This window comes from Chelon labrosus (assembly GCF_963514085.1).
Source record: "Chelon labrosus genome assembly, chromosome: 19".
Taxonomy (NCBI): Eukaryota; Metazoa; Chordata; class Actinopteri; order Mugiliformes; family Mugilidae; genus Chelon; species Chelon labrosus.
The window spans coordinates 3,970,971-3,988,885 of record NC_140352.1 but is presented as its reverse complement, the minus strand read 5'-3'; the positions used below and the strand labels follow the sequence as shown (position 1 = coordinate 3,988,885).

At 42.8% G+C, this 17,915-nt stretch overlaps 1 protein-coding gene across 1 annotated transcript; it reads left to right on the top strand.

Annotated features, from left to right (window-relative positions):
• Positions 1 to 3,682: 3,682 nt before the first annotated feature.
• znf281b (zinc finger protein 281b) lies at positions 3,683 to 11,556 on the top strand. The gene is made up of 7 exons (XM_084567791.1): positions 3,683 to 3,805; positions 6,231 to 6,755; positions 6,896 to 7,009; positions 7,113 to 7,236; positions 7,921 to 8,004; positions 8,119 to 8,237; positions 8,748 to 11,556. Exons 2-7 carry the CDS (start codon positions 6,303 to 6,305, stop codon positions 10,368 to 10,370), a joined length of 2,517 nt encoding a protein of 838 aa, XP_084423917.1. The 5' UTR covers positions 3,683 to 3,805; positions 6,231 to 6,302; the 3' UTR covers positions 10,371 to 11,556.
• Positions 11,557 to 17,915: the final 6,359 nt, after the last annotated feature.

Here is a 17,915-nt window from a genome sequence, read left to right as displayed (position 1 = left end):
ATGATGAACCTCTGAGTGCGAGCGGAGCGGGCTACTGTGCGCACTAGTGCCTGAGGGAGCGCGTTCTGGTAGGAGTGACTGGAGACTGAGGAGTGTAGAGGAGCTGCAGCGGAGGGGAGGCACATTTCACTCTCACAGGAGGGTGGAGGAGCATGATGCGGGGATACAGAGCAGGGGAGAGGGGTAGGGGGGTGTTTGTTTGGCCCGTACCCAATCAGGTGAAACCATCAGCTCCACTCTGACCACCAGCCGTTTGAGTCTTTATATGTTTTGTTTTTTTGTTTTTTTTTTTAACATTCAGCTTTGAAATCACTTTATTTTAGCCTAATTATCAGTGAGTCTGACACAAAGAAAACACTGCACTATAAAACTGGGTTATAATGAGCAGCCAGTTCTGCCTATTGGTGGCTATTTTACTCCCCCTAGTGTCACTGCAGTGGAAGTAAACCCGAGGCTGTGGCTGTATGAAGCATGTCAGTGTATTTATTCTGTAGAGCAGATGAAGTCACAAGTCTGGTGAGAACAGACATGACACTAGTCCCAGGATGATGTCTTTTGTTGTATTCTGTGAGACTGCTGTCAATTTGAAACAACTCAGTATGAAGCTGATAAGAAAACATGTATCTGGATTTATTCCAAGCAGGACATCTCTGGCTGAAATATCCATGACAGCAAGTATGTTTAAAAAATATTTTAGCATTTTAACCGACTGATAAAAGCAGCGTTTGAATGGATCTGTGGCCACAAATGGAGTAGATCGCGTGGTGTCGTGGGCATCTCAAGATTTAGAGAAAAACTAAAATATCAGCCGAATTATGCAGAAAGAAAATCTGAAAAAATCCTGCACCACCTTCTGGTATCTTTGCCACTGAAACAAGTGTTACTCCAATATCAAACTATGTTTTATTAGCATTAGAAGAGGAGGAACACCACACATCCCTGTGCAGATCTGTATTTTAAAATAGTTTGGTTCACATTAGCTGAGTCCAGACTCTAGTATTAAATCTGTTAACATAAATCCAAGTCTAATACTCAGTCTGACAACAGTCCTGCGAAAGAAAACACATTTTCGTGTACTAGCACACAAAGGAAACCCTAACCCTAACCGGTACTGGTTTAATCTCACTAACAGTGTATGTATGAACCAGTAACTGAGCGTATGTTTAATAGAAAACAGAAAACTAACTCTATCTGTGCAGACTTTGCAGACTAGAATCATTATAATTTGACGGTTTAATCATCCTTCATTGATCATAAAGCTGGTAGCAGATCATGAATGTTTATTTATTCGTTTAATGATGACAAGTTAACCAGTTTTCACTATGTTCTTGGCGGGAAAACATGTAAAGCACACGCTATAAAAACCTCAAGTGTTTTGACTTCTGATTTTATTAAATATCAAATGGAAAATGCACCAGTTGGGGAATAAAAAGCCACAAACGTAGAACTTCAACAGTTTCAAATGAAAGGACGCTCTCGTCACGGTGAATCAATCACAAGTGAACAGAATATTTTTCAGACGTTCCAGCAAGACAAGTTCATCTCTACTTTTCACTGTTGTAAATTTATAAAGGCAATAAAACTGTAAGAGTTACGTTGCATCCTGGCTAGATTTACTACCGCCTTTTATTCAGCACTATGCACCGAGGGAGGAACACTTGATCAAAAATAATAATTATGGTCCTAGGAGTAAAACATCTTGTGACAGTTCATTGTTCTGCTGGGAAACTTCTGGACCTGGCATTCATTGGTGTGGATGTTACTTAGACATGTAGCACCCACCTAGACCAGACCAGACACCCCCACCCCATAGCAATGACACTCCTTGATGGCAGCAGCCATCCCCAGCAGGATGCAGCCTGACACAGGCACACACACAAAAACACTTTAGGAACAACCAAAAAGGTGTTGACCTGGCCTCCAAATTCACTAGATCCCCTGATCAAGTATCTGTGGGATGATCCACAGAGGCCCCTCCCCTCAAAGACCCTCCCACTAACAACATTCTGTTTCCAGACACCACAGGACACCCTCAGAAGGCCCATGTCCATTCTCTGATGAGTCACCACAAGGGAGACCTGCACAATATTAGGAAGGTGGTCATAATGTTATGCCTGATCAGTCCTACTGTTAAACTATTGCTTTAAGCATCAACTATTTATTTGTTAGAGGAAGGTCGTTTGGGACGTCCTAAACATCTGATGAGTCACAACTGTTTTGGAAGCACGATTGAGACCTTAAAGGGGAACTACCGTTTTTTTACAACCTTGACCTTATTTCTGGCATAAAATGCGATTGTTTACTCACCCATATAACTTTGGTTTCATTTGGAGTCGTCAGATATTTAGATATACGTATATCCATATAGTGGGAGTGACTAGGGCACCAAAACACAGCCTCAAAATGACGCATTATCTGACGCGAAACTCGTTCATTTCACCAATATTTTGTTATGATACATTAGTGCTATTCCCCGTTGAGTCCAGAGTTACCTGTTATCATCATCCAGGGTCTGTAGATTGACCTACTAACCTCTGACCTGGATGATGTCATCTCTGAGCGCCGTGCGGCTTGTTTATCTGTAATTTGTTGCTGCTAGTTTTTTTGCAACATGGCTGAATATTTTTCCAATTCTGAGGTTGTGGACGACAACTTTGTTTATGATGGACGTCCTTACCATTTAGAGCCAAAGTATACGGATGAGGAGCTCGTTGAAAGGAGTGAATAGACAACAGGAAACTCAGGACTCAACGGGGAATAGCACTAGCGTATCATAACAAAATATTGGCGAAATGAACGAGTTTTGTGGCAGATAATGCGTTATTTAGACGCTGCGTTTCGGTGCCCCAGTCACTCCCACTGTATGGATATACGCGGCGCTCCACTGGATCTAAATATCTTTTAAACAGCTCCAAATGACACCAAAGTTATATGGGTGAGTAAACAATCGTATTTTATGCCAGAAATAAGGTCCAGGTTGTAAAAAATGGCAGTTCCCCTTTAATGATCTGCTTGATCGGTGTAATACAAGTATAAAATATAATGAAATTAAAAATATAATCAGAATCAGCTTTAATGGCCAAGTATGTACACATACATACAAGGAATTTGACTCCGGCAACTTTTCTCTCTAGTACAGAAGCAACTTAAATAAGTGAAATAAAAATAAAATAAAATAAAAATAAAATAAATCTCAATCTGTACACATAAAATATAGGATAAGAGCAGATATATACATCAAACCTGGGTTTTGTACAGTGAGTATATACAATAGTGCAGAGTTATTGTTAATAATAATAATAATAATAATAATAATAATTAAATTATATACACAGATAAAATAACTATGTATGTATCTTGCAAGGCCCACTCAGGTCACATTATGGGCTAACAAACATGTCATTTGTTGTTTATTTTCTGCTTTATTTACTACTTTATTTATAATCTATTTTACAATAAGCAGAAAATAAAAAAAAACAGTATTTTCAATGCCCATTTGAAAATATCAACATCAAAATAAAACGTGTTATTTTATTCATTTATTTATTGCAAAGCAGTGGAAACGTTTAAATACTATTTACATCTGAGTGAAGCACATGGCCGCAGCCACTAGTTCAGTCCAGTGAGGCGCCTTCGCCTGTCTCCTCTCACGACCCGTCCGCAGCGCACCCATAATTCCCCGCGCCAGGACAAGATGGAAGAAAGCAGCGACCGCCGGAGAACAATGTTTTGGCAATAAACCCCGAAAAGCGGCGACCACGGCGAGAATACAGGCACGTTTGAAACCAACTGCGGTCATGCGTAGGTGAGTGGGACTCGAAATAGAGTTTTGTTCGCTCCGAGCGCCCGGGATTTGTCGAGATTTAAGCGAGAGCAAAGCAGGGAGATGCACACCGAGCAGCCGAGCATCATTGTTTCTGTTGCATGGGCCGTAATGCGGGTTTTCAGTCGGGGGGTAAGCTAGCGGCTAGCTAACTAGCTAGCTAGCTCGTGGCGGCTTGATTGTTATAAACACAGCTGCCTCGGCGCGTGCGGTTTCTTATTTATCACGCTTTTTTTCTTACCCCCGGTGGGGAGGGAGTCCGCATGTCGCCGGGGAACGTTTCGGTTTGGGCCGAAGGCACCGGCGAGGAGCGGCATCCGGTCGTAATTAACGGCTAAAGTTAGCTATCAATAAATAGAGCGCCAGCGTCGCGAGCTGCCAGACAGATTTGATTTCACGAGCGTCATCAAAGCTCTGGGATCGGAGAATGAGCCGACTTCAAAAAAAAAAAGAAAAAAGAAAGACAACGTTAAATGTCTTAAACCGCGTCTGTTTATATATATTTTTTTATTGTTTTATGATTTGTGATTCATCTCGCACTGCTTCACTTTGAGATTGTTTACCCCGTAAAGTATCGCACGTTAAATTGTGAAATTAACGGCATCAAATTAAGCGTCCTCTTTTCTTTTTTAGCATTAGCTAGCTTGATAGCCACTTAAGGTAACATGCTAAAACGTTACGATACGTTGCTAATAACGACTCTTAATTTATAAACTCTTATTTTATAACGCTGCCACTTCATGGCTCCGTGACTTTTAAGCGTTTAATCTTCATTTTAAAGACGATCTGTTGCGTTTTACAGCGTCTTAACCGATTGTTTTGGTTGAGCACTCTTGATTGTGTCTCATTGTGGCTAGCCGGCTAGCTAACGGTGCTAGCTAGCCGGCTAACAATTATGCATCACAAAAGCTCATCCGCTCTCTGTCTCTCTCTCTCTGTGTGAGCTGAATGCGGTGTCGCGTAGACAAATGGTCAGCTGGTCTAGACTAAACAATAAATTCTCGCTGCCTTCGTTGTTCCTGGCTTGTGTCGATGCTACACGTCCCGTTTGAAGTCACTGTGTTTGAATCACTGGCTGGATTTGACCTGAATATCGTTTTGTTTTAGGCAAGTGTGCTGAAGCGATTAATTAATGCCAGTATCGCAGCCAGAGCCTCCGAGCTTTTGCGTTTCACACGGGGTTATTAGTGGAACATGGCTAATGGTCGCGTGTAGAAAGAGCATCTAAAATAATTCCTAAACAATAGATGTATATGTGTGTGTGTGTGTGTAAAAGCTATCAAGGTTTTATTTTGGCTACTGTCCAAGTCACATGTGGTGCTAAACGTTGAACAATACCTGAGGTGGATTAGTCGTTCTGAAATGCCTCCTTTTGATTTTTAAGCGTTTATTTTTAACAGAATTTACAGAAACGCTTTAACTTTTTTCATATTTGTACTTTTGTTGAAGGTGCAGAGCAGTTTGTGGTATAAAGCCTCAACATGCAAACCCTCATGCAACATAGGTTATTGCTGTTATTTTATCCCTAATGCGTGCATCTGTTGATTTTTATTGAATGCACGTTTAAAGAATATCTTGCTTTAATATAAGCTCAAAATGTTTAGCGCTCATATTGTCTTCCCCGCGACCATGCCGCTTTTGTTGACCCGGTCTATCTGACTCTTTATAATTTGTAATATATATCTTGCACGCTTTTAACCAACTTCTTTTCATCTAATTACTATATATTGGAAACTTCTTTGTAGAATACATAGGCAATAGACCTCATTTATATCAAATTATGCGATGTAGAAACATTCGAGGCGGGTCAGATTTGAGCACGGAGGCGGATGTAGTTGAGGTATTTATTTAGTGTAAGCTAAATTCATTTTTCCCCAAAGTGTCTCCACTTGCTGCACGCGGAGCTTCGGCCTGGTAAACCCCATCCAGTTAAGGAATTAACAGGGATCACTGGATGAGAATCAGATCATTATAGTGTGTACAAGGAGCGCTGTGAAGGCAAAGTAACTTAACAGCCTTTATGATAATCACTTTGGACCAAGCTTCTCAAAGGTATTTGTGTATAGCGGAAGTATTTTTCGACATTTAACACATTTCTTTCGTTTTGGATTTTGAGATATCGCAGCGAACTCTGGGAAATGAAACTAAGACAAATTGTTAGCTGCAGCACAACCACGTATGTTTGTGAAGGTTCTTGATCGTTCAGGTCATGGTAATGTCCGAAAACCCAAAAGAAAGGCAACTCCACAAGTCCAGTTGCCTCTTTTGGCTGCTACCATGTAGCTTTAACTGGATTTATTTAAATGGCAGGACTCATGAATGACTCAAAATGTGGTGGTTAGTTTGGATTTGTTTTCTCTAATCATCAATATATAATAAATGGATTTCTACCTGTGCTCTCTTTCAGGATATTCTCCTCCTGCATTCCTCTTTAGATCGATTACCCGCCTTCTCCCCTGCAAAAAGCAAAACCACCAACATGAGTATTATCCAAGACAAGTTAGGCAATGAGTTTTTGCGCAACGGAGGCATGGACCCCAATTTTGCACCAGGTATGCTTATGTTCAGCCACCTGCCACCGGTCACCAGCTTCACGCGGCTGGCCTCCCAGTCCGTCATGGGCGACCTTCCCCAGGAGATGATCCTCAAAAAAGAACGTGACTCGCCCCCCGATCACCAGGGCACTACTGCGGCGAACACGGGGGGCTTCCTTCACAGCATGGGCATTAAGCAGGAGCGGCTAACTGAGCTGGATTACCGCATGCCCCTCTACGGCGGGGGCGGAGGAATAGGGGTGAACTGTGCTGGAGGGGGCGCGGGGAAGAGCGGCGCCGACATGCAAGACATGTCTTACGGCAACCACCACCAAAACCACCAGAGCATGCTCCTGCATGACCTCAGCCTCAGCAACGTCCGTTCCCTCGCAGAACCGGTGAGAAGGGGCTGCTGTTTCTAAATATTGTTTGAAGTGTCGTTTAGCTCGCCGTTTATTTGCCGGTTTGCCTTTTAATCTGATTAGTTTCATTCTTTAATGCCAGGTTACGAATAATACTATACTGTTTTGCCTTTTAGATGCCTGTAAGACAAGGAAAAGAGCCAAAAGAGTCATCAGGTAGAAGAGGGCGGAGGAGCAATGGGGACGGGCAGGGAGGCAAAGCTCGAAGGAAACGCAACGATGCTGCAAAGGTAAATCACCCACCTGAAAACAATGTGTTGTTTAGCCGAGACGCATGAAAAGAATGATCTTAAAATTTCAAGTCAAACTTGTGCTTTGTCCCTCTCCTTGTAGGCCATGATGCTAGACGCAGATGGATCTTGTCTGTCGCCCAATTCGAAACCACATATCTGTGAGCACTGTAATGCAGCTTTCCGCAGCTCCTACCACCTGCGCCGGCATGTCCTCATACACACAGGTGAGAGACTTTTACTGCTTATTGCTGCTTTGTTCCTTGAATTGACACCGGTAAAGTATTTACACAAACACCCGAAGGTCACTGTGTTGATAAGAAGTGATAAGAGATGCAGCCAGGACAGTGGCAGTAAACAAAAAGATAAATGGGGCAATGACAGTTTGCCATTGCCCCATAAAAGTAATGTTGTGGTAAACTGTAATGCAACTGACAAGTTTGGATGAAACACGGAGCCCGAGATCCATTTCCCGGCATCTGAATTACGCCGTTGGGAGTAGGGCTGTGTTATAAAAGTTTGACAAAGGAAAAGTAAAACGAGATTTATGAATAATGAACGGCACACTCTTCCTCTTCACCGTGATGTCATGGGGGCCTTGTGTTTTTTTTTTAAAACCAGACAGTCAGTGAAGCCAGGGCTGACTCACAGATTGCTCATGGTTTTCTGGAGGTGTTAGTCATTGTCATTGCTGGGAATTCTCCACATGGGTCTTTGTACTTGAGCAGATAAATGAGTCAAAGGAAAAGTAGTGTTTTAAAGCTGTTTCCCTTGTTTGCCCTTCATTTTAAACAGGAGGGAAACGTGTTGGTCTCTTTTGTATTCATGCACTGGTTCCTTGCTCACAGTTACGTGGCAGGCTGGGCTTTAATTAATGTGGTGAGCGGATGGTTGTACTCTTGATTGCACAGGTGAGAGGCCCTTCCGGTGCAGTCAGTGTAACATGAGCTTCATCCAGAAGTACCTGCTCCAGCGGCACGAGAAGATCCACAGTGGTGAGTCTCTCCACTCGGCATGTATGGTACACCGAAGGCCATGCCTCAGATGATTGTATGAACTTTGTGGAGGGTTTACACAGGCGCTGACACGTTCATTGATGTCTTTTGCAGGGGAGAAGCCTTTCAGCTGTGACCAGTGTAACATGCGCTTTATCCAGAAGTATCACATGGAGCGGCACAAAAGGACTCACAGTGGCGAGAAGCCATATCGCTGCGATACCTGCCAACAAGTAGGATATTTGTAGTCTGCCTACTGTATCTATATATTATTTTTTATTTTTTTTTCCTGTAAGCTTTTTATGCACTTTGCCTTTTTACTCAGGTGTATGTGCAACAGATTCATAAGTTTCTCTGTCCTTTCCACAATTAATATACCCATATAAAGCCCTGCCCCAATGGAATTGGATGTGATTTAAGGAAATTTCAGGTTGTTTATTACATTTTTTGTAAAAGGATAGTTCATTAAATGTAAGATTTTTCATAATGTACTTGTTAGCACAAAAACAAATGGAAAAAATTGAAGTTGTAGTTATTTATAGGTCGTTATGCTATTATTATGTCACTGCTGCAGCCTGCTTGAGATCAAATTAGGCTGCATGTGGCCCCCTAAACTAAAAAGAGTTTGACCCCTGTCATAACTACTTATCTCTGAAGTATAATTTCTATAAAACAAATTGAGAAAAGGATTTAAGGATAATTCTGTACGTCCGATGAAAACTAAGCCCACATTTCTCTCTCAGTTTTTCTCAAGAACAGACCGGTTACTGAAGCACAAACGGACTTGTGGAGAAGCCATAAAGAAGGGCCTAGACCCAAACATGCTGGAGCTCAGCGAAGCAGAGCTAGGCCAGGGCAGCTATTCACTCACTCAGGGAAACTCTACCACCTCCGGACGCAAGAGGGCCAAGTCCAAAAACGGCGAGGGGGGTGAGCGCAAAAGGAAGAAGAACGCCTCGGTGGCAGCAGCCTCGTCTTCCGGGGGGATGGCCCGTGACCAGGGCTTGCAGGACTTCAGCATGGAGCACCCCTCAGGCTCTGACCCCACCATGCAAGGACGTACTCCCAAACTGGTCTTTAAAAAAGCTGGCCGAAAGGGGCTTGACAAGGGCCTCCTCTCTCTGGAAGATGGCGCCGATGGACAGAAACTGTTGTGCCAGAAGCCTGGCTCCATGGATCACGTGGAGGGCGCTGGCCTCGACAACATGGGTCTACTCCACGGACCTGGGGGCAACAAGCAGGGGCCCGCCACCAGCAGCAACTATGATGATGCAATGCAGTTTGTCAAAAAGCGGCGCTATCTCCATGCGGTTAACAACGACTATGGAGCCGGCTCTCTGCACATGGCGTCCCAGGGCAGTAGTGTAATCCAGGGCTCCCTGGGGCCTGAGCCAACACTAGCCATGCTGGACTCCTCGCCGCTGGAGCTCAAACACGACAAGTCGGGCATTCCAGATGAGGTACTGCAAAGCCTGTTGGATCATTATAGCCATAAGCCGGAGGGAACACACCACCACGACGTGACTTTCGACCTGCCAGACCACCCCCACCATGTAGACCTCCAGCCAGCCGCCCCCGTCACCCCCGAGTTGGAGGATGACTCGCCCAACGGTGGCGACAAGACGGCAGTAATGAGCGAGTACTCAAAGTTCCTCCTGCAGGCCCTGGAACGCACCAGCCACAGCGGACCCTTCCCTAGCCTCGGCCCAACGGGGCCTTTCCCCCTCCTGTCCAGCAGCTCCAGTCCCACAGGGCCCCTGTTTTCTGACAAACACGTGTATTCCACATCGCCTCTGGATTGCGGCTACCCACCTGCCGTCTCCTCCCCATTGCCCATCGCTGCTCCTTCATCGTCCTCCTCTTCGTCTTCCTCCAAGTCCCACTATGGCATGCTCGTGGGCTCGCCCTCCCAGACAGCCTACCACCTCAGCTTGGAACCTACTAGCCACCAGCAGCTGACTCCATCTCAGGAGCTGACGGAACAGTTGGAGAAGCAGCACTCCCCTGGCACCTTCAACCTACCTCCCCAGGACCTTACTGTTCCAACAGAGGGCTCCAAGGGGCAGCAGCCCAAGGCAGGAGGGAGCGCTGCACCCACCAATGGCTCCACTTACCCCAGTCTATCCCCACTGAACCCCCCTAAAGAAACGACGTACCAGATTGAGAACTTCGCCCAGGCCTTTGGCTCCCAGTTCAAGTCAGGACGGCGGACCCCTCTCAGCTACGGTAGCGATCCCGGGACAGAGGTCGACCACCGAATACGGACTCCAGTGTCAGAATTCTCAGGGTATACCAGTTTGTTAGCTGACGTCAGTGAGCCAGTGAGTACAGGATCAAAAACCCCGACAAGCCAAAGTTTCAGATAAGGGTCAAGCGAGGTGACTCCAGTAGAGGGGGGAGGGGGGCGCTGTTCTGTTACTGTCCTGTGCGGTCCCTGTACCCATCCCGATTTTGTTCTTGTAGCAAAGTTTTCTCGTTTTGTTTTTTTTAAACACTGCCATTAAATGTTAATACATAAATGACCAGGGAGGGTCTTACATGGCCTCAAATGCAATTTTTTAAAAAAAAGATTCTCATTTTTATTACGTAGTTGCTTAATTTTTTTGTTAAAGAGTAGTGATTTTGATATGAACGTACCGTAGATTTAAATGTAATTTAAAAACATTTAGAGGGTAGCTAAGAACTTGCTTGTGTTTTTTTTTTCCTCCTTTTTCTGTACCCTTGTGGTTTTTTTTTTTTTGGTTTTTTTTTACCGATCGTCACACCATTGTAAAGTAATAATGAACAATGCTGATGATTTTCAATAATAATAATAACATTTGTGGCAGGGAAAGGCCCAGAATTCAAATGGCAAAAAAAAGAAAAGAAAAGGAAAAAAAAAGTATATATTGTCTGTTACAAGAAACGTATTAACTCAGGAAAAATAGGCAAAATTGTGTAATAAGACTTTGTATTATGAGATGCAATTAGCACAGTTTTTTACAGGTATACTTTGAGACTACAAAGATTTTTTTCGTTTTTTTTTTTTTTTTTTTTTTTTTTAAACTGAACAACAAAATTACAATACACGATCATACTTGGTTTCTACTGCGTGTAGCTTTGTCGAGATTATGGTACTGTTGTTATCAATGTGAAGACGTCCACTTTGGGGTTTTTTTGTTTTATTTTTTATAAACATCACACATTTACTGGCTGTTGCTTTTCGATGAATCCTGCATAACCACGTACTCCTCGACTTCCTGCACCAGTTTGGACCGCAGGTGAAAAAAAACAAAAAAAACAAAAAAAAAAAAGACACGGCTTAGGAAACAAAACAAAAAAAACTAAAATAATCCACCCGGCCGTCACGTTTTCAGAATGCAATGATCTAATTTTTTCGTCACGCTGTTGCTGAGGTGTCGCCAGTTTTCTTACTCCACTCCTCGCTGGTCTTTTTTGTCAATGGAATCAAACAAGCACTTTTTTTCAAACAAATCATCATTGGAAACGACAATAACCCATCCATTTTTTTGCATATGTGAAACGTGATTATTATGCTAATGGTTATTAATATTATTTTAAGAGGATAAAACTGTGAATGGGAGGGTGGGTGGGTTGGTAGGGGGGGGACAATGGGTGGGTTTGGGGGCGGGGCTTGGCTATTCAATGGGCTTTGATAGGGGTTGACTAGGCATGACCGTGGGCATTTAAATGTATTTTGTTGCTTTTTCTCAAGGGTAGAATATCGGGGCAGGGGACGGGGCGGGGCGGGATGGGATGGGGTTCTTACGGTTGTTCGGGTGATGTTGTAAAAAGATGATTTGCCATAATTTTGTTATACAATATTTTGAGAGTACCTCTTTGTATTTAAGTGTTTTTCGAGAGACGGGCTGACATGCTGGATCCCTTATATCTTTAAACCCACGGGTGTGTTTGTTTTTCGACGCATACCTTGAAACTTTTTTTAATTTATTCTCTTTATATCAGCCACACCACAACTCAGTAGCAGGTTTTTTATTTTAATTATTTTTTTTTTTTTTCTAGATAAGCAATCACCGGACCTACACCCAATCCGTGTCTTCTTTTGTTTAGTTTAATTTAGTTATGGCAAGAAACTGCTCCAACGAATACAGTTCAGAAACAGAAGAAGGTTCTATCCCCTCCCCGAAATGCAGCCCTGCACTCACAAGAATAAACAATGGCCTTCTTTGTCTTCCGTGGCTAAAGCCATTCTTTCCCGGTAGCCAGGGTTTGATATTTAATTTAGTTGATTTCCTGTGAGCCGACCTGCCTCCCCGCCGCCTCCCCACCTCCCAATCCCCTCACCTCCTTTTCCTTTTTCCTATGTCTGTGAGCTCCACAGCCAAGAGACTTTGAAGCTGCTCGGATCGCAGGGAACAAAGACCGACTGACCAGCCACTAAACTCCAAACACACTATGCTTTTAAGGAGAGAGAGAGAGAAACAAAAAAGAGTGGGTGAGATGTAGAAAGAGAGAAAAAAGACAAAAAGATTGACCTGAATATACCTCATATCACTAAAAAGCGCAAGAAAGCAGGGACACGCGTTTCATGTATGTAGTGGAAATATTTGTAGTATAGGTTCGACATATTGTATAATCATTTAACACTGCCTGTGTTTACAATTATAGAGCAAATGTCTCATCAGATGCAAATGTATTATTTCTTTTTTTTTTTTTGTTTTCTGTATAAAACAACCACGCCAAGCAGTGTTGCATTATAGATGCCTCATAGAACATTTTTCTCATGTTATAATCCCTTATTTTTGTTACTTGCCATAATGTGTTTTTGATATGATCTCTAGAAGGATATTGTTTACAAAAATGTACAAAAAAAACACTAAAACTGTGTGTTTTATTTTTTATTTTTCATTTCTTCGAGTTTTCCTCCAGTATGCATGATAAAGACATTTTTGTACGGCTTTTTTTTTTTTTTTCTTCTTCTTCTTCTTCCTGATTGTCACCTCAATACCAAATTTTGTAGCAGAAGCCACCCCGTTCCTTTGTCTTATTTGTTTCTAGACCCTCGTGATATGATTTCCCCAGGCTGTACCTGTTATTGAGATGATGAACGGATTAGAGAAGCCAATAAAAACGTTTTTTTGTTACAAAAATAGTACACACGGTGTGTTTTTGTCTCTCAAAAGCACAAAGAAGACAGTTTTATTTCTTCCCCCCAAATGCCGTCATATTACCTATAACCTAGGTACATATCATTTTATTAACATTATTGTCCAATTGTAATAAACTGAGCAGTGGTGTGTGCAGTGCATTCAGAAAATATTCACAGCACTTTTATTACTTTATTATATTGCAGCCTTATTACAAAATGGATTTTTTTTCCCCCAAAGAATTCTACACACAACACCCCATAATATCAATGTGAAAAAAGGAACATGAAATCACATGTGCGTAAGTATTCACAGCCTCTGCAATGAAGCTCATAATTGAGCTCAGGTGCATCATGTTTCCACTGATCGTCCTACTTGGAGTCCACCTGTGGTAAATTCAGCTGATTGGACATGATTTGGAAGGTCACACACCTGTCAATATAAGGTCCCACATGTCAGAGCACAAACCAAGCATGAAGTCAAAGGACTTGCCTGTAGACCTCTGAGACAGGATTGTCTTGGGGCACAAATCTGAGGAAGGGTACAGAAAGATTTCTGGCCTCCATCATCTGTAAATGGAAGACGTTCAGAACCACCAGGACTCTCTAGAGCTGGTCACAGCCGTCTAAGAAGGGCCCCAGTCAGGGAGGTGACCAAGAACTCGATGGTCATTCTGTCAGAGCTCCAGCATTCTGTGGAGAGAGGAGAATCTGTGCAGCAATCCACCAATCAGCCCTGTATGGTAGAGTGGCTGGGCAGAAGCCACTCCTTAGTAAAAGGGACCTGAAGTCCTCTCAGACAAAGATTGAAATGTTTGGCGTGAATACCAGGCGTCTGGGCGGCACAGTGGCGAGGTGGTTAGTACTGATGCCTCACAGCGAGAAGGTCCCGGGTTTGAATTCATGGGCTGGCTGGGCCTTTCTTGTGTGGAGTTTGCATGTTCTCCCTGTGTCTGCGTGGGTTCTCTCCAGGTACTCCAGCTTCCTCCCACCGTCCAAAGACATGCTGGTTAGGTGATTCTAAATTGGCTGTAGGTGTGACTGTGTGAATGGTTGTCTGTCTCTCTGTGTTAGCCCTCCGATAGACTGGCAACCACTGTTCCCTCTAAGGTGTTTTACTGCGCAATTGCGCACTGCCCCCCACCTCTTTGCGCAGAAGACAAAAAAAGTTGCGCACTCGAATATCCCAGACTAGTTTTTTTTTTTTTTTTTTCTCCCCGTGTGCTTCGAATTCTGAAATTTATTACCTAAACCGTGTGGGCGTTTATCACTGCAGTGAGTGACAGGTGACAGGGTGCTGTCAGCCAGTGATCATTAAAAAAAAAAAAAACATGCCCACGAGGCGCTGCCCAGCCAATACGCAGCGGTTGTTTAGCTTGACAGCCAATCAATAACTCTGATGACGAGTAGCCGCTGTTGTGGCATTGTTGTTATTAGCAATAGCATTCAGTCATGGCTAAACGGGAGGGAAGTGAGACTGCCGGCGGAAAGGTGAAGAAAAAACGTGTGTCGTTTAAAGTGGAGTGGCTGTCACAGTACATAAATACGTTGTTGTCAAAATGATCTGTTATTAATCGTTATAGTAATAGTCAAAGGAGGTCTTTCACTGTACACATGACAGTACAACTCTGTGGATTGCTGTGGACATTGGACAATGTTTCCATCCATTACAGTTACAGTTCATTACAATTTTGCAAGCTCTCTCACACACACTCACACAGACACACACATGCACTGTGGTCTGTAGTGCAACTACGATTTATGTTTTTGCCTGAGATTTTTATTACTGTTGATATCAAAAATGCTTCTGTGTCAAGAGTTGATGACACCAACTTAGTTATTTTTTGACATAATTGTTCATATGGCAATAAATGCAAAATCAGTTTTGCCAAAACAATATTGTATTTTGTTTTCATTAACTGTGACCTAGATATGGAGTAGCCTAGGTAATGTTGTCAAAATGATCTGTTATTAATCATTATAGTAATAGTCAATTGTATTGATATTTGGAGTTGGAGAGGTGAGGCCATAGCACCGGCATGTGGACGTACTGTCGCTCACAGTTGCTCAAGCAGGTCATCAGGGGAGTTGAATTTCTGCTCAGGAGTTTTAAAAATTAGAGGGAACATTGCTGGCAACCTGTCCAGGGTGTACCCCCGCCTCTCGCCCGATGACAGCTGGGATAGGCTCCAGCAGACCCCTCAACCCTTAACAGGACCAAGCGGTTGCAGAAGATGAATGAATACCAGGTGTCATGTTTGAAGGAAACCGCTCATCACCAGGCCAGTACCATCCTTACAGTGAAGCATGGTGGTGGCAGCATCATGCCGTGGGGATGTTTTTCAGCAGCAGGGATTGGTAGGCTAGTCAGGATAGAGGAAAAAGATGAATACAGCAATGTACAGAGACTTCCTGGGGGAAAACCTGCTCCAGAGCTCTCTCGACTGGGGCAAGGGTTAATCTTTCAGCAGGACAACGACCCTAAGCACACAGCCAAGATAACAAAGGAGTGGCTTCAGGACAAGTATGTGAACGCCCTTGAGTGGCCCAGACAGAGCCCAGACTTAAATCCGAATGAACATCTCTGGAGAGATCTGAAAATGGAAAAGTGCAGCGACGCTTTCCATCCGACCTGAAGGAGCTTGAGAGGTGCTGCAAAGAGGAATGGGTAAAACTGGGCATATAGGTGTGCCAAGCTAGTGGCATCATATTTAAAAAGACTTGAGGCTGTAATTGCTGCCAAAGGTGCATCAACAAAGTATTGAGCAAAGGCTGTGAATATTTATGTACAGCTATTTCTTTTTTTAATTTTTATAAATTTGCAAAATTCTCAAAGCCTTTTTTCACGTTGTAATTATGGGGTGTTGTGTGTAGAATTTTGAGAGGAAAAAATCCATTTTGGAATGAGCTGTAACAGAACAAAATGTGGAAAAAGTGAAGCGCTGTGAATCTGATCAAATATGAAGAAATGGGTTTACAATACACTGTAACGAGTTATAAAGAACATAATAATATATAAAAAAAACAACCATTATGCATTAATTTTAAAATAAGTATTTTCTCAACAGGGCCTTCTTAGTCCAGTTGGCCATACCACACAGTACAAGTACTCAACCCTCCTGCATGAATTATTACTATCATTGTTACTTCTTACTTATTTAAAAAACACATTTTTATTGAAACCAATCCAATTTTAAAATGTGTAGCCGTGTATATATCCAATAAAATGAATACAACTTTAAATGTATAATCATTTTAAATGTTTAATAATCTGTATAAAATTATAATTCCATCGTGAACTAGACATTATATCCCAGCGTTTTTGCCACCTGTAAGGTATCTGCGATATATAATCTTCGAGGAAGAATATATTCATTATATTGTCTGAAACTTGTCTGAAATGCCAATATACGTACACTGTATGTATGTACACGTTTCACCCCAAAATCCAGCACCCTAAAGTTTTACACTGGTCAGTGTTATTTCCTCGGTCAGTGGTCATAATATTATGGCTGATTAGCTTCCATGTCAATGGAGTAGATGGAGATGGTGGACGCTGCTTGTTCAATGTGAACAATTAAATCCAGTTTACATTGTGTCCCATGTCACTCTAGTGTTTATGCTACATGCTCCACTGCCACTAGATGGCACTGTTTCCCATCAAGTGAACCAGGATGTCTTGGACAATGCAGAAGCACACGCATCAACATTGGATCAACTTGTGACAGATCAATGTTCTGCTGGGAAACTTTTGGACCTGACATTCATTGGTGTGGATGTTACTTAGACATGTAGCACCCACCTAGACCAGACCAGACACCCCCACCCCATAGCAATGACACTCCTTGATGGCAGCAGCCATCCTCAGCAGGATGGAGCCTGACACAGACACACACACAAAAATGGTTTAGGGACAAAAAAATTTACTAGATCCCAAACTGATCAAGCATCTGTGGGATGCACTGGGGTAGCACCTCAATAGTGAAGCCAAAGGAAGTAGAGCTCCCCCTGGTGTCTGGCTGCAGTATGGGTCATAAGCTCCACCCCCTCCATGTTAGTGGATGGGACTTAGGCTGAACTATATTTTTTTTCAAGAATGGTTTCTGTCATTTTAGGTAGTTAACATAATGTTGACACATCACATTTGTGACATCATGATGACTACCAGTTGCCATGCCATCCGCTCCGTGATGCGGAATAAACATAAGTACAGAGTATAATTCAACATTTATGTCTAACTGGTGGAGGTAGAGCAGAGCACAGCATTAATTAAATGAAAACGCGAGTGAGTCTGGTGGGTCATCGATAGAGCGGCTCCGTGTGGCTCTACTTTAGCAAACACACAGACATTATACAACAGTCGTTTGTTTGCATGGTTTATAGGCTTTGTGATGTTGAGGTTTAATGTCAGGAGGACAGACAGTTGTCTCCTAATCTTCTGTATGAGGCAATACAGAACAATGTGAGGTCCAAGGCCAAACGACACGATTTGGATCGGTTATAATCGGCCCATAATCACTGTTTTAGTTTCCTGACCTCAACTAATGTTAGTTGTACTCTTTGTTTCCCCCTTAGTTAAACCATACTGCAGGTTCCACATGCGGATTAGAAATCTATATTGTAAAAAACGATACTGACTCAAAATCCTGATCAGCTGTTTACAGTGTCGAGGTTATAATCAGGGATACAAATGCATGCTAACTGGCGCTTCCTATCTCAGTGGCTACAGTAACATTTAATAATTAGACCAATAAAACTAACAGTCACTAGGTTCCGTCTACAACCAGTCCACGCCACCTGACCT

Bases quoted from the DNA above. Each gene is read 5' to 3' on its own strand.
- znf281b (XM_084567791.1), top strand. From the start codon at position 6,303: ATGAGTATTATCCAAGACAAGTTAGGCAATGAGTTTTTGCGCAACGGA. The intron at 6,756-6,895 runs GTGAGAAGGGGC...TTTGCCTTTTAG, and splicing joins TCCGTTCCCTCGCAGAACCG to ATGCCTGTAAGACAAGGAAA. The intron at 8,238-8,747 runs GTAGGATATTTG...TTTCTCTCTCAG, and splicing joins GCTGCGATACCTGCCAACAA to TTTTTCTCAAGAACAGACCG.